Source organism: Pseudorca crassidens, chromosome 11 (genome assembly GCF_039906515.1).
Source record: "Pseudorca crassidens isolate mPseCra1 chromosome 11, mPseCra1.hap1, whole genome shotgun sequence".
Taxonomy (NCBI): domain Eukaryota; kingdom Metazoa; phylum Chordata; class Mammalia; order Artiodactyla; family Delphinidae; genus Pseudorca; species Pseudorca crassidens.
The window spans coordinates 81,819,855-81,844,506 of NC_090306.1; the positions used below are offsets into that span (position 1 = coordinate 81,819,855).

The 24,652-nt window shown below is 38.9% G+C and overlaps 1 protein-coding gene across 1 annotated transcript in view; it reads left to right on the forward strand.

Annotated features, from left to right (window-relative positions):
• Nucleotides 1-24,652, forward strand: part of CFAP54 (cilia and flagella associated protein 54) — a 310,761-nt gene that overhangs the window by 26,278 nt on the left and 259,831 nt on the right. Inside the window, exons 5-14 of the mRNA XM_067697614.1 lie at nucleotides 926-984; nucleotides 8,857-9,000; nucleotides 10,584-10,697; nucleotides 10,821-10,922; nucleotides 15,945-16,143; nucleotides 18,177-18,358; nucleotides 18,442-18,598; nucleotides 19,535-19,620; nucleotides 22,245-22,379; nucleotides 23,443-23,593. Coding sequence (XP_067553715.1) covers nucleotides 926-984; nucleotides 8,857-9,000; nucleotides 10,584-10,697; nucleotides 10,821-10,922; nucleotides 15,945-16,143; nucleotides 18,177-18,358; nucleotides 18,442-18,598; nucleotides 19,535-19,620; nucleotides 22,245-22,379; nucleotides 23,443-23,593 — 1,329 coding nt within the window. The remainder of the gene's footprint in view (nucleotides 1-925; nucleotides 985-8,856; nucleotides 9,001-10,583; nucleotides 10,698-10,820; nucleotides 10,923-15,944; nucleotides 16,144-18,176; nucleotides 18,359-18,441; nucleotides 18,599-19,534; nucleotides 19,621-22,244; nucleotides 22,380-23,442; nucleotides 23,594-24,652) is intronic.

Here is a 24,652-nt window from a genome sequence, read left to right on the forward strand (position 1 = left end):
TATAGCCTGATAATGTCCTTTGTATACAAAAGGCTATATGGTGATGTCATTCCCCACTCGTCCTCCAAATGCTGCCATAAAATAGTCTTCTATCCTCATTTAATTAGTGGCTTGATTTTAAAACAAAATCATACTTGAATGATCTTAAATAGGAGCTGGAAATGGCGTTTTTCATTAGAGTGCTTATGGGACGTACCTTAATAATGGGGTAAATATTATATGAGACAGTGAATGAATATAATACAACCTTTTATGCATTATGAGTTTTAAATTATGAGTTTCCTTCTTGCGTATTGTGTGCCATCTGATTAAATGTGTATTCTAGTCTTATTTGGAGATAAATCTTCAGTTTTTCAACTGTGAGGAAACCATGGGAATCCATAACATTTTATGTGAATTAATAAAACCACAAAGTACATAAATTATGCTACTAAAATACTCTTTTGTTCAATATATTTCAAAACTTAAACTGCCTTTAAAATGAGACTAAAAGAGGTGCTTCCCTGGTGGCGCAGTGGTTGAGAGTCTGCCTGCCGATGCAGGGGACACGGGTTCGTGCCCCGGTCCGGGAAGATCCCACATGCCGTGGAGTGGCTGGGCCCGTGAGCCGTGGCTGCTGAGCCTGTGCTCTGCAACGGGAGAGGCCACAGCAGTGAGAGGCCCGCGTACCGGGAAAAAAAAAAAAAAAAAAAAGAGACTAAAAGATTCCTGTTTCAACATATTTAAAATATGGTCATATTAGTTCTTTCAGTAATTTGGCTACAAGTTACAAAAAAGTTTATAATGATTATAACTCTCTAGCCAGTATCAGATTTTCTCATGAGAAAATCACTTGTTTTGGGAGCTACCAACTTAAACTGCAGAAATTGGAATGTAAAATTTCATCATTTGACTGTAAAACATGTTAATCTTTTTCTCCATCTAGGTACCATTTACATTTACACCATTTGCAGAAAACTGATGATCATAGGTCACTCTTCTAAGGTATGGAATTTACCGACAAAATATCTTCCCCTGTAATTCCTGGCTTTCTTAAGACTTTTGTTAGCATTGCATACTAAACAAAGAAAATTTGTGAATTATATAACAAAATTTAGTGAATTTACATAGGTTTACTGTTTTTAGTTTTCCTTTAATATGATCATGTAAAAATGTAGACAATAAAGTATTAATGAGAAGAAAGAATTCTAAAATTGATAGGTATTTCTCCAGTGCCCTTCAGTCTCTCAAATTAGTCATAACTTGTCAATACGTTACTGAACATCCATCTGATAACTATATCTCTGGGGAGGGTGGCCATCCATTCTAGCTTGCCCAAGACAGTCCTGTTTTATGCCTGTTGTCCTGGAGTAAGTATTAATAGTGCCTACTTTCACTTTTAAAAATGTGCTGGTTTGGGTGATAAACTATGGTTAGCCTGTTTATGTCTTGTTATGGAGCTTGGACTGCATTTTGCTTGAAGAGCTGGACTGTACTTATGGTCCAGACACTAGTTGGGTGAACAAACTCTTAAACTATGTCCCAGTTTTGAGCTGACTTTGTTTTACAGTAAGATTCTCACTGACCAGTACTTACTGCTTGGTTTCAGCTCGAGGAAGTGGCTGACACTTCTGTTGACTTCCTTACCATGTTGGTAGCACTTCTGTCTGCAGGAGACATATTTATTCCCTGTGTTCACTGTCCAGTCATTGGAATGTAGGCCAAGAAGGGACAATATACTCTCCTTGAGACCATACTTGAGTTCCTTCTGGCATTTGCAACACTACTACTTTAGTCTTCTCAACTGCATGCAAACCTTGCTCTGAATATTCTAACGCTCGGGACAGATATTTTTTCCTTATTTCCTCAAAACACAGCCAAGTATCTTAAAAGTTGACAATGCTTAAAAAATAGATAGAAGCAAAGATATTTGCATGCTTAGTGGATAACATTAATTGGGTGTTCTCTCTCTGTTTTGTTCCTTGCATTTAAAAGCTCTATTACTGACAGTGACTTGAACAAACTCTCTGCCAGCTTTTTGAGTGTGACTTAAAATGAGGGGAGACTGTCCCATGTATAATGTAAATTTGGCCTGCAGACTATTCCAACGATTCTCTATCCAGTTCCAGATGATTTCCTAAAAAGAATTTGCAGTCTCCTGTTGCACTTGCTGTGGCAACAAATACTGCTCCGTGGAGCCATCGTAGTTTGGTCTGCTTATAGCATTTGTCTGGCAGGACTTTGAAGGGCAGAGATGTCTGTGCCAACATTTAACTGTTAGTGTTTGTACTTGTTAATGCTGAGAGAATTTTAATTTAACATGATAGTCATCTTAAAATAATTTCTTATTTATACCCTTTGTAAGACATCTTCTTTCCCCCTCATATAACTTGAGTTTCTCTCTGACAAAATAAGGAAGGCCTGAAGGAGGATCGTTCTATGTCCCAATCTTGTGGGATGGGAGTGGGGGAGTGAGGAATGCAAGAATTTGGGGGTGGTGGGTGGCTGTACAGTTGGCACTTTCAGATCAGGGTGAAATTCTTTCAGTTTGTTCAGTATAATAAGTTTCAAGGAAATTAATTTTCACCCTGAAATTCACAGACCCTCAGCTGACGAGTTGATTCCTGAGCTGAGACTATAAATGGGCTCGATGGGTCCATTTAATGGGGACAAGCCCTTGGCAGTCCAGCCACGTCTGAATCCTCCTGATTCTGTAGCTACTTTAGAGTTCAAGTCTGTTATAGCAAAAGACAGAAGGAGAAACAGATGTGGAATCCTTAGGCTTTTCTTGATGTCACCCCAGAGCAATCTAAAGTCCTATTCCTATAGGAGCTGGGAATTATGATTACCATTTGGTATTATTATTGAATCCCTACTCTGTGTTAGGTACTGTGCGAAGGGCTTTGCATACACAATAATGCCATAATAGTCTTATGAGGTGGATACCACCACCATCACTGTCCTTTGTCGAATGAATGCTTATCATCTCTATGGTATGCTTCTAAGCGCTTTCACATATTATCTCATTTAATCCTCACACCAGCACTTTGAGAAGGTGCCATCATTACCTTTATCTTATAGACGAGGAAGCTGAGGCTTAGAAAGGTTAATTCGCTCAAGGTCACACATCTAGTTAGAGATGTAGTGGGAGGCCAGAGCCAATGCCACCCTGTACTGCCTCTCAACACCATTAGAATAAGGCGTGTCTGTTGGCATATCCCATGACCCACCGTATTTTGGTTCATCTCTGCAAATGGAGGACTTGTGTGGGAGCTCCTGATACAATGTTGAAATATTTTCTGACATGACTGAAGGCATCCTGAAGACCAAGACTGGCCAGGGCTTTTCCCCGAATGGGAAGCACTTTTGTGCTGAGGCAGGTCACCAGCATAAGCTTAGCGAATGGAGGGAGGGCAGTTCTCTAAGCCTCTTTCCCTAAAGACATAAGACAGTTTGCTTTCCTTTATGGTAAAAGCTGTAGTTTCTTCTGAGGCATTTACAACTGTAGTATAGTACTCAGCAAACATTAAAGAATTCAGTAGAATCTATTTATTCTAAGAAAATGTTGATTTCTGTTTTCCCTATTTACCAAATTGAAATAGTTTGGTAAAGTGTGTGGCTTGAACAGTGGTTGTCAGATCAGTCCTCATATGGTTACATAAACTTCAAGTCCAGCCTTTGAAATGCTTCTCAGTGTTTTCCCTCAAAGGGTATGAGTTGATATAAATGACGCTGCAGTGCCATCCTGTGGCTCAGCTGATTAATTGTGTGTGTGTTTTTCCTACCTGACACCTGAACCATGCTTTTGCTAGGCTCCTATAATATGGTTTTTCAAAGTTGCTTTTTTTTTTTTTTAATGAAGACAATAGTCCTCCTGGAATCGTCAAGTTTTTATTAATAGAAATAATTCAGGGGCAAGAAAAGATGCTACAAATTAAGAGAGGTTTTTTTTTTTTTTTTTTGGAAATGGCATTTCATCTTTAAAACCTGAATGATGGTTTCTCAGAGCCCTAAGTGGAATGATGGCTTTTCTCCTTTTTGTCATAGTTTCCCTGTTTAGTGGGAAGAATCCTGCTGCACTTGGGAATCCAGAGACCTGAATTTCAGCCCCAGCTCTGTCACTTACAAGCAGTTTAGTCTCTTGGAGTCAGATTAGGTTACTTTTAAGGTCCCTTCTGGCACTAAAATCTGTGATTTAGGGTCTTTGATGCTAAGTCTGAGGCCAAACCCAAACATCATGTGAACAGCTGTTCACTGATGCTATTTTTATTTTGAAATGTGAAATTTCTAATACCAGGAATCCTGAGAACTTTGGAAAGATGTGGATATAAGGGGGGGGGGAGTTTATACATGGTTTAATTCCACCTCCCCCCAAATACAACAACCTGAATGTAAAATCCACAATAAGATTTCTGTGCAGCAGATACGAGGAATTCAAGAGTTTTGCTGACTGTTAATTCCATATCAGTTGTGTGGCAAAATCAGCAAACAATGACAGCAGCAGCAACGAAAACAGCCGTAAAGCGACCCCAGGCCAACTTAGTAGAGATATAGTGTCTAGAACCAGGGAGGGGGAGTTTCCTTTCACTATGGTCTAGTTACACACTTTAAAGGGACTTTGGCAACCTGGAGCAAAGCCGTGGAAGACCAACCATGATGGGAAAGGGAAGTGCAGTCCTGGGAGGTATAGAAGTGCTTGGGGATCTTTTTCCTGGAGAGAGAGCTGGGGGAGAGGGCAGGCTGCACAGGTGCTTTCAGATTCTTGGAAGGCGGTGATTTGCAAGTTGAGGTTTGAGTGGTCTTGTGCTGTTCCAGAAGACATAACTAGGATGAATGCACCAGAGGTGTATCAAGGTTGATTGCATTTCAGATTACAGAAGTTCATGTTTAGAATTGTCTTCTTATGCCACATGGCATATTCCTTGTTACTGGAGGTGGGAAGTCGTGGGCGGGGAAGGTGTGGGACATCAGGTGGTGGTGCTAGTGATGTTGGGGAGGGGATGAAATTAGATAGATTTTCAACCCTTTGATCCTGTGATTACCTGAAGTAGGTCCATGTTTAGCATCATGAACTGAAACTTTTCAATGAAGTTCAGTCAGTCAGTCAGCAGAGATTTGTTGCATGTTTACTACATGCCAGATAAAATTCTGGGGGCTGGGGATACAGTGTGAACAAGACAGACAGGGCCCTTTCCTAAGGTGAACTTGCATTCTAGTGGGATGAGCTTACATTCCCAGCGGATAGCAAAGAATATTACAAGTCTGTGTCAAACCCCGCTTTGCTTCCAACAGCCCCCTTTCCTCTGGACTCAAAATTGACCAGACGGTGGAGAGTTCTGGCTTTTCAGGCTTCTTTTTTCTTTTAGATGTCCACTGAGCTGCTTGCACACATGTTATACACATTGTCTTTGAGGGCTCCAAAGATGGTAATAGGGTCTGAATGTTACCAGTGTTTCATCTGTTTTTACTGTTAAATGCTTTGTCAATCTGATGGGTTTGCTTTATACCTGTGAAGCTCCTGGACCTTTTTGATGATTTGCCTTTTCACATTGGGTTTGACTACTACAGACTTATTTTTCCTTAATTATTTCCTCAGTTATTGAAGGCTGAATTTGTGATTGGAAGAGGAGCTTTTTTCTGTTGTCCAAATTTATTATCATTATTTTCTTGAGAATCTAGACGACTTGTTAACTCTCCCTTGGTTGTTTCTGCTGACTTTAGGGTTGTTCAGTGAATTCATTGAATAGCACTTGGGAATATCTGCTAGGTACCTGGCACTGCTCTAGGTGCTGGGGATATAATAACAAAAAAGGCACTGTTGTTATTTTCAAAGAGATCAGAATAAGGTTTTGGAATCACACACAGGAGCATATTAATGCAATTGGATGTGACATATATATGTGTATGTAAGAATCTATGTAAATTATATACAGTGTATAGATACACATGTATATACATACAGTGCAATTACAGGAGAGGCAGAATTGAAGCAAAGAGCATTTCTCTTTACGGATGTTAGCAGAGTCCTCTTCAGCAGCTAGTTCTCTTTCCCCTGCTCTCCCTCCCCCTTCTCCTCCTCCTCTTCCTCTGTCTTTCCCATGCTCCCCCTTCCTTCTTCTTTGTCTTCATTGTCATTAGCAAAGCTAACACTTAGTATGTGTTTACTGTGTTCTAAGCACTTAGCATGTATTAATGAAAACAATCCTATAAAACAGTTACTGGTATACCTGTTTTGCAGATGAAGAACCTGAGGCTCGTGGAGTTTAACTGTCCAAGTACCACTGCTAATAGTGGAGGTAGAGTTTCAGCTCAGTCTTATGGGGAAGGAGAGAACAGAGTGAGCAGAGATGCATATTTGGACCATTAAGATGTTTTGTGGAATGGAAAGTATTTTGGACCAGCTTTAAGCATACTATGCAAGGTCAAGAGTAATGGGGGTGGGGTGGGGGAAGGCAGGGACTAGGTTGTGCCCTATAAATGCCCTATAAAGGAAGCAACTGCACAGCACAGGGAGATCAGCTCGGTGCTTTGTGACCACCTAGAGGGGTGGGATAGGGAGGGTGGCAGGGAGACGCAAGAGGGAGGGGCTATGGGGATATATGTGTATGTATAGCTGATTCACTTTGTTATACAGCAGAAACTCACACAGCATTGTACAGCAGTTATACTCCAATAAAGATGTGAAAAAAAATGCCCTATAAAGGGTTTGAACTTTGTTATATAGACAATAGGGAACCATTGAATGTTTAAATCACAAGAGTGACACAACTCAATTTGCATTTTAGAAGGATAACTCTGGTGGATTAAGGAAGATGCTTAAGGAAGCGGGGTATTTAAGAAGATAAGGAGACAAGTGAGGAAATATCCCAATAGTCCTGGGAGACTGCTTTGTTAAGGCTGATATTTTCCCATGGATAGAATTTAGAATTTGATATTCTGAGATACTTTGCTCATAGATTCTTATTTCCATCCCAGTAATAGTTCTAATAGCAATATGTGGAGCAGAGCCCAAATTTCTTCTAATATTCAATCAAGTGAAGGGCAGTACAGTCCATTTACCGTTTGAAATTTTATTTTTTTAAAATTTTTATTGGAGTATAGTTGATTTACTATGTTGTGTTAGTTTTAGGTATACAGCAAAGTGAATAAGTTACACATATACATATATCCACTCTTTTTTTTTAGATTCTTTTCCCATATAGGCCATTACAGAGTATTGAGTAGGCTATACAGCAAGTTCTTATTAGTTATATATTTTATAAATAGTAGTGTGTATGTGTCAATCCCAATCTCCCATTTTATCCCTCCCCCCTTATCCACTGTTGACCATAATTTTTCTACATTCATGACTCGACTTCTGTTTTGTAAATAAGTTCATTTGTACCCCTTTTTTTTAAAGGTTCCACAGATAAGCTGTATCATACGATATTTGTCTTTCTGTGTCTGACTTACTTCACTCAGTATGACAATCTCTAGGTCCATCCATGTTCCAGCAAATGGCATTATTTTGTTCTTTTTTATGGCTGACTAATATTCTGTTGTATATATATACCACATCTTTATCCATTCCTCTGTTGATGGACATTTAAGTTGCTTCCATGTCCTGGCTACCCTTTGAGGTTTTAGAATATTTTTTTTTTGGCTGCGTTGGGTCTTTGTTGCTGCACGCAGGCTTTCTCTAGTTGTGGCAAGCGGGAGCTACTCTTTGTTGCGGTGCGCGGGCTTCTCATTTGTGGTGGTTTCTCTCTTGTTGCAGAGCATAGGTGCATAGGCTTCAGTAGTTGCAGCATGTGGGCTCAGTAGTTGTGGCTCATGGGCTCTAGAGCGCAGGTTCAGTAGTTATGGCACATGGGCTCAGTTGCTCCGCAGCATGTGGGATCTTCCCAGACCAGGGATCAAACCTGTGTCCCCTGCATTGGGAGGCAGATTCTTAACCACTGCGCCACCAGGGAAGTCCCTAGAATATTTTCAAAGAAAGGAAAATATTGACGAAGTTAACTGCAGAATACATTATCATCAAATAGTGTTTCCCAGTTTCAAATAGTGTTTTCCAGGGCTTTATGGGAAAAATATGTCCAAAAAGGATTATCACTGGGATTGTGGGGAAAAGTTCTTTAACTGTAGATAGAATAGCACAAGAGGCTCTTACATATATTCCAACGGATGGGCCAATAACAATGGTGACCCTTCCCCCAAATTTTGTTTCAGTTTGTACCTTCGGAATAATTACACTGGTAATAGGCATTATTTATGGACGGCTTACAATTGAGTCAAAATCATCCTAGTGTGTCATGTACATTATCTCCTTCCCATAATAGTACTGCAGTGATGTGCTAAAATATCCATTTTATAGATGAGAAAATTGAGGTCTGGAGAAGTAAAATGACACAGATACTAGGTGTTAAAATTGGAACTGAAGCCCAGGTCTTTTTGCTTCTAATCCTGGACCATTTCTGCTAAGTATCACAGACCCCAGATTGTAAGCCTTTCCTGTTTTTCCCTACCCTGTTATGCCAGTTTATTTTCAGAATAATACATTGGTTTGAGACCAGCTAATAACAATTGCATTGTTGGAATTAGCTCCTGGACTACTGTTGACACTTGATAAATGTTAATAAAAATAAGCTGAGTTCATAGGATTTTTAGGAGCTAAGAAGGAAGACATTCTAAAATGGTTAACTTGAGATTTTGAGTTCTTGAGATAATTCTTTTACTTTTAAATGCTTGTTTTTTTAATTGACTCATTATTTGTGGTATTTTTAGTTTAAGTAGTCAGCAACTTGGGCTCACCACTCATAATTTGATAACATTAAATGAAAATCGGCATTATTAGCTTAAAATGAAAAGACATTCTATTGTGCCCTTTTTCTGTCTCAGGCCTTGGAATATCTCCTGTGGGCCAGTGTATGTATGGAATCCTCGGTCCCACTTCTGTCCATCAGGTACTTGACGTGGAGAGCTACTCTTTACACCGCTGTCTGTCAATGCTACTATGACTGCCAGGCTGGTATTCACGGAGAGGTACGCTGCTTTTAACTCTGAGGATGCCAGTATTTAAAAATACAACATATTCAGCATTTTTTTCTTTAGATGAGCGGCAAGAAAACAAACAAGCAAACAAACAAAACCCAAAGAATTGCAGTGAAGCAAAGACAAAAGTCCCAGGCTTTATTTGCAGAAATTTGCTTGACTTCTCCATTCTGTTGGTCTCTCGCATCACTTCCTGTTTCCCCCTTTATTCTCTATTCAGTTCTACCGTCTTTACTCCTTTTCTGAATCAGATCTCTGATATCTTCCCTTCCTTATTGTATTCTTGTATGCAAGCTACTTTCTTTCCCTGTTTAGTTACTGTGTTCCATGCCACCTACCATCCATTTGTCTTGCTTTTCTCTGCTTCCTACCACCATTTATTTAGTATACTCTATTTCTTATTTTTCCTCTTTTCCTATGTATATTTTTGATTGAATATTTGAACTATAACTTAACTGGTTGGGGCTTCTATTGGTCTATGGCACACCTCTGTGCAGATGAAAACAGGTACTCTCATTATGGTATGTGGTACTTGGCTTGTCAGTGGATGGGGTCTTGGTGAGAATTAGAAACAGGCACCCTTTCCTTTGGGCGAACCTGTCCCTGCACCAGTGTGCATAGCTTGGTGAGTACAGGGTGGGTTGGATTTCAGCAGGAGAACAGCTTAATACAGCCCTTGTGGGATACTTTTTCTAGCCTAGGATACATTCTAGAAACTGCTCACCATACATGCGTAGTTTTAGTGTACTAGTGGTGGCATGTTTCTATAGCTATTAAATTTATCAGGGATCGAAATGTTTGCAGAGTTTTGACCATTTGATTCCTATTGGAATTTTTTCTTATTGGAAAATGTAACCCTTTATGTTACTATTGTGTTCTAGAAGCATCTTCATGAAAACTCATAAATTATAAATAAAGTACTTCAAAGAACTAGTAAAATAAATTGCATGAATTGAACTTGTTTTGCTGTTATTGCTAAAGAATTATAATAATGGTGAACTGATTAAATAAGCTAGCCTGCTTCCTTTCCTCATATATTAATAAATACTTCCTATATGTTGGGTACTGGAAATCGAAAAATGAATAAGACCCTTTAAGGACCTCACAATTTAGTGGACAGTGTGAACAATTGAATAGATAATACAGCTTGTTTTGGTAGAAAGGTTAGAATTTGAGAAGAGCACTGAGGAGGGGTGTGTGTGTGTGTGTGTGTGTGTGTGTGTGTGTGTGTGTGTGCGCGCGCGCTTGTGTGCGTACGTGTGTACAATGCCAGAGAAGTGATCGTCTATATGAAGCTGCTGTTTAGCCCAGAATTTGACTTTCCTTACTTTTTGAATTAATTCATAAAGTTAGTATATCCAACATTTTATTAACTTTAGATTTACAGAAATTAGTGGTGCTTCTCGGAAATGATTGACCGGATAGCTACCATGTTCTAAAGAATCAGCATCAGCATAGAGTTTAATTCACCAATTAAATCAAGTGTCTGGGAGAATAAAACATACTGTCTTGATACATTTTTAATCACTATACTCTAACTTACTATGAATTAAATTTATTTTAATTGCATGTAGGCATTTGCTCGGCGTGCTTTGGCTAAAATTGATGAGTTAAGGCAACTGGAATTAATGAGTTCCTCACAATCACAGGAAGAATCCAGAGGATATTATAGAGAGGCCACGATAAAGGTATAAAAATGTCATGAAATAACAGAAATCTACTGTACTCTACAAATGATTAAGTACTTAATATTAGTAGTTGAGAAGTACATCCCACTGTTACTTCATATGTAATTCTTCTTTTTGAGGCAGATGGCAGTCATGATCTTCAAAAGGGGAGTATTTGAATCTAGAAGAAGAAACAAAAGCTTCTTTAGACCAAATATAAGAGCTAACCTAAGGGAAGCACAAACTGTAAGTCTCAGAATGTCTTCTCTGTTTTAGACTCTTTTTGCAGTGCGTTTGTGTTATACCTCTCTGTCTTTTAAGCCTAGACACAAAGTATTAAATCCTGGCCCCTAATCCCTGCACCAGTGGCAAATAGAAGAATGCCTTCCCAATTTGGACACGGCCTTGCTTCATCCCTTTCTCAAAGCTTTTGTACCTTCGCACAATCCCAGTTTTGTAACATGAAAGGCCAAGAAGCTGAAGAGCCTGGGAAAGGTTCAAATGCACAGGCTTCTGAGTGGTGCTGCAGAGGCCTTTTGACCACTTGGTGTCAGCTTCAAAGGCATTGAGGATGGAGAAGAGGTGGAGGCACCTTTTCTTATCAGCTTCTGGTTTCACCTTTGGGAGCGTTTAGGGTGTAGGTTATACTGGAGCAGCAAACAACCCCCATGTCTCAGTGGCTTAAAGCAATTTATTTCCCACTGGAGTCAAACATTATTATAGTTATCAGGAGCTCTGCTCATGACCGATGCTCAGGGCCAGGTTGAGGAGCAGTCCTCATTTGGAAAATTGCCGGGTCGTTCTGCCAGAGGGCACCTAAGAGAGCTCTGGAGGACCTCACACAGGCAGTGATGCTCAGCATGGAAGTGACAGCAGCCTCCTTTCTAACATATTCAGAACTCCTCACATGGCCCCTCTTGGCCACAGGTGTGTTTGGCCAACAGCACTAAGGGCTCCCAGGGAGAGGAGTGGGACATAGATATGCCTGTGGGATCCTCTGCCCTTTCTCCCTTCTGCCTTTCTCCTTCTCCCACTGTCTTCTCCCTGGCCATTCTGAATCTCAGTGTTCCTTAAGTCCCAGCTCTGTATTTCTTTGAAGTGTTCCCTGATCATTCTAGACAGTTGTAAACTCTCTTGTGAGCTTCTTTGGGACTGAAAATGAAAGTGAGGGGGAAGAAGATGAGCACTTTCTGACAGAAGAGTAGTAGAATCTCAGAACCTGGAAGGAATTTTAGATATCATTTGGTTCAGTCCTTTTCTATTACAGACGGGGAAAATAAAGCCCAGAGCATTTAAGCCAGCTGCTGGCGGCACCGGAACCAGAACCCAGGTCTCTAGCTCAGTGTATTCTAACTACTCCAGTGACTGCCATTCTCTTTCCTCATTTCTTCTTATAATATTTGAGAGGAATTCTTTTTTTTTTTTTTTTTTTTTTTGCGGTACGCGGGCCTCTCACTGTTGTGGCCTTTCCTGTTGCGGAGCACAGGCTCCGGACGCGCAGGCTCAGCGGCCATGGCTCACGGGCCCAGCCGCTCCACGGCACGTGGGATCTTCCCGGACCGGGGCACGAACCCGTGTCCCCTGCATCGGCAGGCGGACTCTCAACCACTGTGCCACCAGGGAAGCCCTTTTTTTTCTTTTTTCTTTTAAATAAATCATATTTAAATACAAATATTCGGACATGGTAGCTTTCTATTGCTACTTAGTGTCTCTGAGATAAATTGAGTACTGATCCCAGGCATGTAGTTCGTACCTCCTTTCAAATCATATCCCTTACTGACCAGTGGTATGTAATTGGTGGGGGTGGTAGCTTGCCAAATTATAGACAATTCCTTGGATGAGCTGTTGAATAGCCTGCATCTGGTATTGTTAAGTAGTAATGCTATAGTGTTCGTTAGAGAGCAGGAGGCATATTTTGCAGAATGTTCTGCTTTAAATTTATGAAATCGTTTTACTGTTTCTACAAACGAAAGTATTTCAGTGTGTGTTAAATCTATTTTACAGAAAATTTCTGAGTTCATAGGACAGTTGTTAACTCACAGTGAATCTTTTTGACTTTCAAAGGATTGTTTTATAAGACTGCTAATTCAGACTTCTAGTGATTCATTCAATACATATTTTTAAAGTACCTGCTCTGTGAACAAGATACGTAGAGGTTACCTTCTAGTGGAAAAATTACATAATAAATAAGTAACTTATAGCTTGTGATAAGAATTAAGAAGGAAATAACGGTGATGATTAAATGAGTTACATGTAAAGCCCTTAGAATGTTCCTGGCACATGGTAGGTCCTCAGTTGTATGAGCTATTACTATTTATTTTTCATTCATTCATTCAGTAGCCATGTATCGAAGGCCTACTGTGGTTCAAGAGTGGTGGCACATGGAAAAGATGAAGTCGAAGTTCTTTCTTTCTTTCTTTGTTTCTTTCTTTCTTTTATTTATTTAGTTTTTGGCTGTGTTGGGTCTTCATTGCTGCACGCAGGCTTTCTCTAGCTGTGGCGAGCAGGGACTACTCTTCATTGCAGTGCGTGGACTTCTCACTGCAGTGGCTTCTCTTGTTGCGGAGCTCGGGCTCCAGGCGCGCGGGCCTCAGTAGCCGTGGCGCACGGGCTCAGTAGTTGTGGTTCGTGGGCTCCAGAGTGCAGGCTCAGTAGTTGTGGCGCACGGGCTTAGCTGCTCTGCAGCATGTGGGATCTTCCCGGACCAGGGCTCAAACCCGTGTCCCCTGCGTTGGCAGGCAGGTTCCTAACCACTGCGCCACCAGGGAAGCCCTGAAGTTCTTTTTTGAATGGCTTTGGAATAACAAGCGGGATTTGATTAGACAGGGAGAAGGGGGGAAAACATTCTAAGTAAAGGACAAGAGCATGAACATAGCTTGGAAGCAAAAGTAAGCAACGACTTTTGGTGGACAGTGAGACAGTGAGAAACTGAGCTTGAATGGAGTGGATGTATTATGTTGGGGAATTAACATAATACATCTTATGGCACCGATGTCATGGAAGCCATGGTGTTTAGGGTTGGAACTGACTGCATGGGTTATATCATTCAGCTTCTCATCCATCTTGACAATTTAAAAGATGGTTTAGTATACCCTATGCAGTACATGTACCAGGATTTGTCTAATATTTTTTATTACTAGTAATTTAGTTGTTTTCCCATTCTTTGCTGTTATAAATATTGCTGTAATCAACATCTTCAGGTATATTATTTTTTCTTTCTTTTATTTCCTGTGGGTAAAATTCAAGGTATAGAATTTGAATAATGTTAGACAAACATTTTTATTTCTCTTGATATATATTGCCAAATCGATTTCTGAAACAAGTACTCCAAGGTCACAGTCCACATGTACCAATTCCACCACAAGCTATTATCATTTTGATATTATTATTTCTTAATTTAAAAAATAATTCAGTTTTCATAAAGTGGCTTGTTTTAACTATTATTTTGATCCAACTTTCCCTTATATTTGTGTTTACTCTTTATATTTTCTTTTCAGGTGAATTATCTTTTACAGCTTTGACCATTTATCTACTAGAGATTTTAATTTTTAAAATGTATTTGAATAGGCTCATTTCTTTTTTCATTATGCCTACAGTTTTTTTTGAATTTTATTTTTTTATACAGCAGGTTCTTATTAGGTATCTGTTTTATACATATTAGTGTATATATGTCAATCCCAATCTCCCAATTCATCCCACCACCAGGCTTATTGTTTTTATAGAGATTAATATTTTGCTTGTCATGCTTGACAATCCAGTGTTGTTTTTTTTTTTTTGCGGTACGCGGGCCTGTCACTGTTGTGGCCTTTCCTGTTGCGGAGCACAGGCTCCGGACGTGCAGGCTCAGCGGCAGTGGCTCATGGGCCCAGCTGCTCCGCGGCATGTGGGATCCTCTTGGACCGGGGCACGAACACATGTCCCCTGCATCGGCAGACGGACTCTCAACCACTGCGCCACCAGGGAAGCCCCAATCCAGTGTTTTTTTAATTGTGTTTCCTTTAAATATTTTTTTGTAGGTCTTTTAAATATTTATATTTTAAAATCTTTTGCTTGTTATTCATCTATATAGCTATGATAAATCTATAGCTCTAGTTCACTTTTTGCTAGTTTTTCTAGGATATTTTAAAAAACAATTTCACTGTAATTTATTTACGTTTTACCATTTCATTTTGAGTACTTCTAATTATTAGAAAGTTTATTATGCTGTTTAAATATAATTTTTTAAAGCTCTGTTTTAACCCATAGCAAACATCTTAGAAGAAACCCTGACGTCTGTTTGTAAAGCAAGAGAGGGCAGGGCATGAAGCTTAAGCTTTACTGAGGTTTTTAACATGTCAGTTAACCTAAGGGTTGAAAGCACATGGAAGCTAATAAGCAGGGAAGTTTTTGTTTGGGGAAAAATAGTCCAAAGCAGCTTTATCCCTGCTTTTGCTTTTCCGTCTTTCTGACTTTGCCCCAGGAAGAGGAATGAAGCAAGGAAATTGTGGGAAATAATGGATATCCTCTAACTGGACATGGATTCTAGAAAAGCCATCTAGAGCTACCTTTCTTGTTTCCTGGTAATCTAAGTACAGAGAACAGGTCATTTGTCAGAGAGAAGACTAAAGTGTGGAGGCAGGCCATCTGCTTGGGGTGAAATCATTCTGGGCCGACACAAAGCACAGTGGCTAGGGATTTGCACGCGGCTCTAACTGGCTCTGGCTTACTTGTATACAGCTGGTCAACTCTTTTTTAGAGTTAGCTACCATAAGACCTGTTATTTATACTATAAAATAGTGTTTCAAATTTGGGTTTGGGGACCTTCTGCACTAGAATTACCTCCAGTGTTTACTAAAAATGTCCCACCCAGACTCACTGAATCTCTGGAGATTTGGTCTGTGAATCTAAAAAGAGCTCCTGAGAGATTTTGAGGCCACCAAAGTTTGAGTATCAGTTCTTAAAGGCTGTCATGGAGGTACTACAAACCATATAGAGACTGATGCTGCCATTTATTAATAAACAGCCTTTTTAGGCTGCTCTGGAAACACAAACATATAAAGAGATGGCAACGTTTTTGATGTAATGGCAGCATGACATAAATAAACATTAATAAAGTCTGGAGTGACACCTCAAAAAATGAAAACCATAAAAGCAGCCATCTCTCATCCACAGACCAACCACTCTCTCTTCTAGCGTTAATGAAGCTCACCTTACTTGTCTTCGCCTTATACTATCAAACATCGCGGAACTTTAAAAAAGGGAGCTGTATTTTTTTTTTTTTAATTCCAGTTGCCGTGGCCACGTACTGTCACAGAACAGTTGTTGGATGAGATGTTTGATAGCACTGCATCCCGGTTTCTGGCTGTCTTGGAGGCTCTCTCTGACTCAAATCGGCGAACACTACAAACTGGACCTGTTGTTACAGATGAAGTAGAAGTTCGTGATGTTGTCTCAGAACTGTTTATAGCAGGAAAAGAACTTTTAATAAGTAAATATGTTGTTAAAATAATATTTTATGGTAGAACATGAATAACAAAAATTTTAGCACGGTAGTCCATACCTAAGAAACTGATACCGATTTTTATTGATCTTGAATTCAGCAACCTTGCTAGACTCAATGGATAATTCAGATAATGTATTAGTAGATTTTCTTTTGGATTTTTTATGTATACAATCATATGATCTGTGAATAATGACAATTATGTTTCTTTCCAATTCTTAACCTTTTAATTTCTTCTTTCTTGCATTTCTTGACTTACTTTGCACTGGATAGGCTCTCCAGTAAAACATGGGATGGAAGTGGTGATAGCAGATATCCTTGTCTCATTTATGATCTCAGATGGAAAGCTTTCAGTATTTTATCATTAATTTTGATATTTGCTGAAGGATATTTTTAGACACCCTGTTTGAGATTAATGAAGTTTCTTTTATTCTTGGTTTAATGAGAGTTTTGTATGTTTTTAATCCTGAATATTTGTTGAATTTTATCAAAACCTTTTTTATGGGTTTATTGAGATTTATTGAGTTAATCGAATGGATTTGTCTTTTATTTCTATTAATTTGGTACATTACATTGATTGCTTATCTAATTTTTAATTACTCCATATTGTTGGAATAAACTTAATCTGGCAGTGAGGATTATCCTTCTGATATATTGCTTGATTTTCTTGCTAGTGTTTAATATTTCTGCTTCTCTGTTCATGAGAGAGATTTCCTTTCTTATAATATCCTTTTTGGGTTTTGCTCTCAAGGTCATGTTGGCCTCATAATAAGAGTTGAGAGTTCTGCCCTCTTTTTCTATTATCTGGAGGAGTTTGTGTCAGATTTGTGTTATTTCTTCTCAAATGTTTGAATTTGCTGGTGAAGGCATTTGGACCTGGAATTCTCTTTGTGGAAATGTTTTTAACTATGGATTACATTTCTTCCATAGATATAAAATGATTTAGAATTTCTTTTCATTTTAAAAAAATCTTCTGTTTGGTAAATAGTACTTTGATTTTATCTATATCTTAAAATTTTCATAAAATTGTTTGTAACATCATCATGATTATCTAAGTGAGCTTAGGATGTGCGTGTGTGTGTGCACCCATCTGAGGGCAAGGAGCCTCTGTGCCGCAGTTTGGGCTCATCTTTTCCTCACAAGGAAGGTACGAGATCTCAGAGGAGAATTCTCTTGACTTCCTTCACCCACACCTGAAAATTTACCTTCATCCACTGTCTGTCATTAAAGTGGAAGGAATGTTCCTTCTCCTCCTCTTTAGGTCTTTGGGCCTAATCTCTGCAGACTGCCCTTCATCCCTATCCAGCTTCCTCCCCTGTATTTCTTCCTCTTGTTAGAGTCAGATTTATTGAAGGAGTTGTCTGTTTTCACTGTCCCAAATTCTTTCCTTCCTGCTTATACTTGGCGGTCTTCTGTCATGGACAGAGAGTGTCAGGGATAATCTCCTTATTGTTCAATTTGAAAGTCAGTGTTTTTCTTCCCTTTGCTCTCTGTAGTATTTGTTGCTGTTGACTACTCCTTTCTCTTTAAACGCTCTCCCTTGCAGCCTTTGCTCCCGCGGCCCTTCTCTTACTTGTTGGGGTTCCTTGCTGCTCTGTCCTAGGCAGCCGTCTGTTGCCCATTTACTGTGGATATGTAATGATGACTCTAAAGCTATACCCCTATTTGAGATCTCTTTTCCGAGCTCCCAGTCTGTGATCTCTAGCTGTCTGTTTCACTAGTCAACTCTTGCTAATCCTCTCTTTTTGAGATTCCATGTTCCTCCCTCTGGGGTGGCCTTCCCTGACCGACCTCCTACTCCAAACCTCTGTCCGATGCCTTTCTTTCTTGTCCACACAGCGCCAAGATATTTGCCCCCTAAGGTTCCTTGTTGCCCCCACCTGCGTGCGAGCTCTGTGAAGGTAGGGGTTGTGTTTGCGTCTTTTCCGTTGTTTACCTAGCCTGGCAGTGTCTGACATTTAATACTTAGTAAATATTTCTTTGCACAAATGACATCCAAACCCCTCTCTTTCTTTTTCTAGTGTCAAATACCAGTGCAGATGGCATGCTTGATTTTCCAAAGTCTTCTCTTTTGGAACTTATTATAAGAAGGAAAAATGTTATTTCTGTGGATGCTGCTGTAAAATTTATAAAACTAGCTTTTACTTATGAGGAGTGGAGTTTATTTGAATCTGCAGCTGGGCAGCTTATTGATTTTCTCCAGGTAATATATGCAAAATAGTTACTTTGTTTTTATTTTATTAACATGACACTGAAGTAATTAATTGTGGGATATACTTTTCTTAGAGGCAGGATGATCCAGAGTCAAAGAAAGCAGAGAAAGATTTAATTCTTCTTCTTGCAATAGAACCTTTAATCAACGTAAAGAGAAACAAAGGTTTGATCTTTCCCCTCGAAAACTACAAAGGAAGTCAAGTTAACGGTAAAAAAATTGCTCTTCATGGTGAGTATTTATTTGCATTTTTGAAAAACTAAGATGACTTTATATGCTCTCTACAGGTGAGGTGAGAGAAAGAATGTTCCAGACAGAGGGAGCAGGAAATGTAAAGGCCCTGAGTGAGAGTGTGCTTGATTGTTGAAAGAATGGCAAGGAGGCATGTATGGTTGGAGTGCGCTAGTGGTGGTGCTGGCATTTGAGAATGCGGTAGGAGGTGAGCTCAGGGAAATAGCTGGGTGCCTGGTCTGGCAGGTTCCTAGGCCTTGTAAGGATGCTGGATTTTATTTTGAGTCATGGTTTTGAGCAGAAGAATGAGGCTCTACTTAGCTGCTACCTTATCAGTGAGAGGCCAGCAGGGCAGCAAATCAAATCTATCAGTTCACTTTGGTAAGGGAAGGTTTGGTGGTCTCCTCTCTGTTTCCAGCACGCAGAGTTTTCCATTCTAAAACTTTTTACGTCTTAAAAGTCATTGTGTATATAATTGAAAATCTGCAGCCTCTGTTTTTTAGAGAATTATTTAATCCTATACTTTTATGTTTTATCATATTCTTAGCATTGAATGGCTGCTAAATTGTGGTAAATAATTTGTACCAAGTAACGATGCTTTTTTTTTTTTTCTAATGGTTTCTGAATAGGTACCTTTGTTATTTTTATTTCAACTGCTCTATATGTTTTAATATTATAAACCTTCTCAATTCCATTATGGACATAGTTGGCATACAGATTGCAGATTAATGAAAATATTAATAGTCCATTTTAACTGAATTAGAGCCTACTTAGATTAGTTTTCATACAGAAGCATTTAAAGTGTCTTATTGATATACTATTTGCCCAGATATCATTTATGTCACTTTTGTAGAATTTCTGTGTTTCTATGCCTTTTCTATTTGAAATTTTGTGACGAAATTTTTTGTTTCATTTTCCTGTATTTTATAAATTGAGATACTTCTGTGAAGACTTGTGGATATTCAGAAGACATTTTCCATTTGGCGGCAACCTTGTATTCCTGTGTCTGTGGCTCTCCACAGGTGAAAAAGCTATTTTGGATAATTTGTAATAGTGTCAAAGGAGGCTCTTTTACTTAATTTAAAGCCAGATTTAAAAATCACAGGAATTTCACCTTGCTGAAATTCTGTATTGTTTAATCATTAGAAGAGATCAATTTATACCCTGACTTGTAATTTTAAATTTGTTTTTATTATTGTCATCATTTTGGGTGTCAGTCTCTTCCTTCTTGGGAAATTCCAAGGCTAGCTATAGTTCTTTTTTTTTTTTTTTGCCAGATTTATTCTTAAACTTAAGACTCGTTCTAACATCTATTTTCTCTAACATGATTTTCTTATTTTTTTCTTGTATATATGTATAGTTTTTCTTCTTTCTTGCATTTTTTTAAACATCTTTATTGGAGTATAATTGCTTTACAATGGTGTGTTAATTTCTGCTGTATAACAAAGTGAATCAGCTATATGTATACCTACATCCCCATATCTCCTCCCTCTTGCTTCTCTCTCCCACCCTCCCTATCCCACCCCTCTAGGTGGACACAAAGCACTGAGGAGGTTAGCTATATTTCTAATGATGAAGGAAATGAGGCAGTGGTTTTAGTGAGAGTTAATATTCTTAAAACACTGCTTTCCAGTCCCTGAGTACAAAGCCTGGTTATTATTTGGAGTCACTTAGCACACAATGGCCAGTATTTAGAAATGATGATTTGTGGGTATGGATATTTAAGCAAAACTAGTATAGTACTGGTTTTAAACTGAATTCCAGGGACCCCCCCCCGCCCCGAGCTTCTCTGAGGCTCCTCAGGAGCCAGCGTTAGGCCGTAACACCCTAAGCTGTTCCTATTAGTTTTTGAGATTCTGAGGGAATTTCCTTTGAAAATTTGGTTTTACTGCTATAAAAAAATGTTTGAAAACCACAATTATAGAGCACTATATTAACTATTGTTCAGGTAAGTGAAACACAGTAAGGGACTCGAGAAGTTCCACTCTTATAATATTTTCTATTCCTTCATTTATTAGTTTGTTATAACCTGTGACAGGTGTTTAATTTTTGAAAGAAAGGTATTTGATAGCAAATATACTTATTATCGTGGGCAAACCAAACCAAAAAATTCCAATCAAGGCTGAAAAGTGCATGAAATTTTCATCTTTCTGCTTTTTAAAAAACCATGTGTATCTTAGTTCAGTTCAATTCAGTAAACATTTTTTGAGCTCTGTTATGTTTCCAAGCACTGTACTATGGTCCTGCATATGTGAAATAAGTCTTAGAGCTGCCCCAAAGGAGCTCGAGGTTTGATATATTTTAATCATAAACTCATTATCTTTCTAGTTCATATACAGTGAATAACTTTATTTTCCTTTTGGAAAGAGCCAAAGTAACTGAACTGAGAGGAGATATACTTGATTTGGGTCATCTGTTGATATCCAGTGTGATGTTCAGTTTAGTTCCTTCATGTCTCTCTTTTCTTTTTGTCCATAACCTTTCCCAGCTCCCCATTCCCTTTCCCCTTATTAGTTTCTCCACCTCTCCATTCTTTATTATTATTTATTTATTTTTGGCTGCGTTGGGTCTTTGTTGCCGCACACGGGCTTTCTCTAGTTGCGGCGAGTGGGGACTACTCTTCATTGCGGTGCGCGGGCTTCTTATTGCTGTTGCTGCTCGTTGTGGAGCACAGGCTCTAGGCGTGCAGGCTTCTGTAGTTGTGGCACGCGGGCTCAGTAGCTGTGGCTCATGGGCTCTAGAGCTCAGGCTCAGTAGTTGTGGTGCACGGGCTTAGTTGCGCCACGGTATGTGGGATCTTCTTGGACCAGGGATTGAATCGTGTCCCCTGCCTTGGCAGGCAGATTCTTAACCACTGCGCCACCAGGGAAGTCCCTTCTTTATTATTTTAATACCGAAATTTTAAAAAGAAAGAAGTATATACACACTTCAAATCTGGATGAAACTGATAGGTTTACATAACTTGCCTAAAAGTATTTGGAACTGTTCTTTTTAGAGAGGTCAAGTAGCCTAGAGCAGTTAAGAGTGAGGTCTCTAGAGCTAGACTTCTTGGGTTTGAATCCTGGCTCTGCTACTTTCTTTCATTTTATCTTATGAAAAACCACTTCATCTTGTTGTGCTTCAGTTTGCTCATCTGTAAAGTGGGGATGATAGTAATAGTACTCACTTCATAGGTTGTTATGAGAATTAAATGAGCTGGTATATGTCTTAGTCTATTTGAGCTTCTATAACAAAGATACCCTAGACTGGTTGGCTTACACAACAAACATTTATTTCTCACAGTTCTGGAGGCTGAGAAATCAAGGCGTCATCTGCCTCCTGGTTCATAGATGGCTGTCTTCTTGCTGTGTCTTCACTTGGCAGAAAGGAGTCTCTCACTCTCTTTCTGGGGTCCCTTTTATAAGGGCACTATTCTCATTCATGAGGGCCCCACCCTCATACCAGTTGCCTCCTAAAGACACCTCCTAATACCATTGCTTTGGGAGTTAGGAATTCAACATAAGAAATTTGAGTTGACACAAACATTCAGTTCACTGCAATAAGTATAAAGCTCTGAGAATGTTGCCTGGCACACATTAAATGTTGTTTACCTATATCTCTATATCTTACTGTTCTTATCAATTTACTTTACCACTTTTGTTTTCAGAATGCTCAGCCTGATAAAGAAATCGTTGTGGACATGATAATGTTCCTATGGCAGAAGTGCAAAGTAGGAATTCAGCGGGTCAATGTGTCTGGAAATGACTATGCAAAATTCACCCAGAAAATCAGTACTAATAAAGTATTCCTTTTTGTTTCTCTTCATATGCTTTTTGTTATTGCTAATTTAATTTGTGATGCACATTTCAAACCTAAATTTTCCCTATTTACCCACCCTCATAATTATCAATACTATTCTTTAAATGTAGTGGTGAGTGAGCCTTTCCTTTAAGTGTATTCCCTGCACTTCTGCCTCAGTTTAATTTTGGGAAGCAGGGAGGTGTTTCAGGTTTTTCAGGGAGGAGTAAATACAGTATGTTTAAGGTTATATGAACTTGGATATATTCATTAAGAAGGTTAATAATAGAAAATACAAGTAAGGCATTTCAGTTTTTTTGGTAATAATATCAATAGTATATTTTTGAGCTCTCTCCTTTGGAAAGGAGAAGGTAGAACAGGTGAATATTATAACCTGGAAACTTAGGAGAGAATATTTTAACAGTAACACAGTCTTCTATGATTCTGAGGCCTCCTAAGATTTGCTACATAAGGTTGCATGGGCATGATTTTATCATATAGTTTAATAAACTAATGATGTGGGTGCATAAATGTTGTTTTCTCATTTTAGCTCCCAAACTGTGATGGCTAATTTTATGTGCTAAGCTTTGGGGTTATAGACATGAAAGACAGCTTCCAAGGCACCCAGCATGGAACTTGAAACATCCGCTTCCCCCTCACTATTTTGGATGCCTTTGATAGTGATCTTAACCACTGCTTTTTGAAGGGAGAATGAGAATTTTGAAGATACAGATAATCTTCACTGATATATATATATATATATATATATATCTATATATAAACCATATGATAAATTTTCCATTATGGCTATAGATATGCAGACTATAAGCTTAAGTAAATCTTCTTTGTGAATTTATATCAACAGATAGATCATTAAATATCATCTTATTAGGATTATTGATCTTTATATTACTTATAATTAAGATCAACTAATAAGGAGTACCTGTATAGTATTCCATATGATTAGAAGATGGTGATTTCAAGGAAGTACTAAGTTTTACAAAATGTGACTCTTTCTACAATGTAGTTACTTTCAATTGATTATACTGTGTATTTTCTCTTTTTAGTGGGTTTATCTTCTGTGGCAGATAAATGAAATAATTCACTGCTATAAAATGGAAGACATTGATGTGGTGGTGGTGGCAGAGGTCGCATTACGATTAAGTGAAATATTGGAGTCTTTAGGAAACCCCAGAAGAAAATTTAAAAAATTTCTAGGTAAAATATTGAATGAAAAAATATGAGGTCATTAATATATATATACATATGAACATATAAGTATAAATCGTACTACTGGTTAACATCTGTTTATGGAAACTAGGCATTTCAGTATTGTGCTTCAGTGATGATGTATAATCAAAGATAGAAATGATATAGGTTTGACCAAGTTGATGTTAAAAAAAGATCATATGCTCTGTGGTTCAGTGGCAGATGAAACTCTTTGTGTCTTGTCTTCACTCAGATGTTTCCCTTCTCCGTTCCTCATGCCCACCTACCCCTGTCTCTCTCCCTCCCCCATTCTTCCTCTTTTCTTGTCTCTCCTCCCTTTTATCCTACTCCCTCCCCTTCCATTTCCCACTAGAGTGATGCTTCATGAAGGAAGAGAGCGTGTTCAGGTCACCGTTTTATCCTTGGTACCAGCACATTGCCTGACACAGAGGAGGAGCTCAGATGAATGTTTGTTGAATGAATCCATGGCCTTCTACCTTTTGTCTCCTTTTTAAGTCTCTCTTCTGATTCCCTCCTTTGAAAATTCTCCTTCTTTCTTCATTTATTCTGTTGCCTCTCTTCTTTTCCCTTTCTTCTTATCTTCTTCCTCTGTTTGCTCCATTTCCCACTCATTCTCCTCCTCTCCCTGTCCCAACCCCTTCCTGCCATTATTCTCTTCTCCTTCCAGGAGGTGACTTCTCTCAGAGGATTGGTCTGCCCTCCTCTTTCTTTCTTCTGCCTGTGGTTGAACCCCTGAATTATCTGTTTCATTAGGTAACTCCCATATAGAAAATGAGGTGGGGGAGACATGTGGGTGTCTACTTTCCTATTTCACCCCATTTACAGAGTGTGTATGATGTGTGAGGGATTTGGTAATAATTACTGTAATAATTGTTTTCTCAGAGATTTGCTAATCTGGCTCTGCCTATTCTCGGTTGTTGAGTGCAGCTTTGCAGATGGAATTTGACAGCCATAGTTCTCAAACTTTGATCGGTATCAGTATCACTTGGGAACTTCTTAAAAATTCTTATCATACTTCGACTAGCCTGGACCTTCCTGGTCTTCATT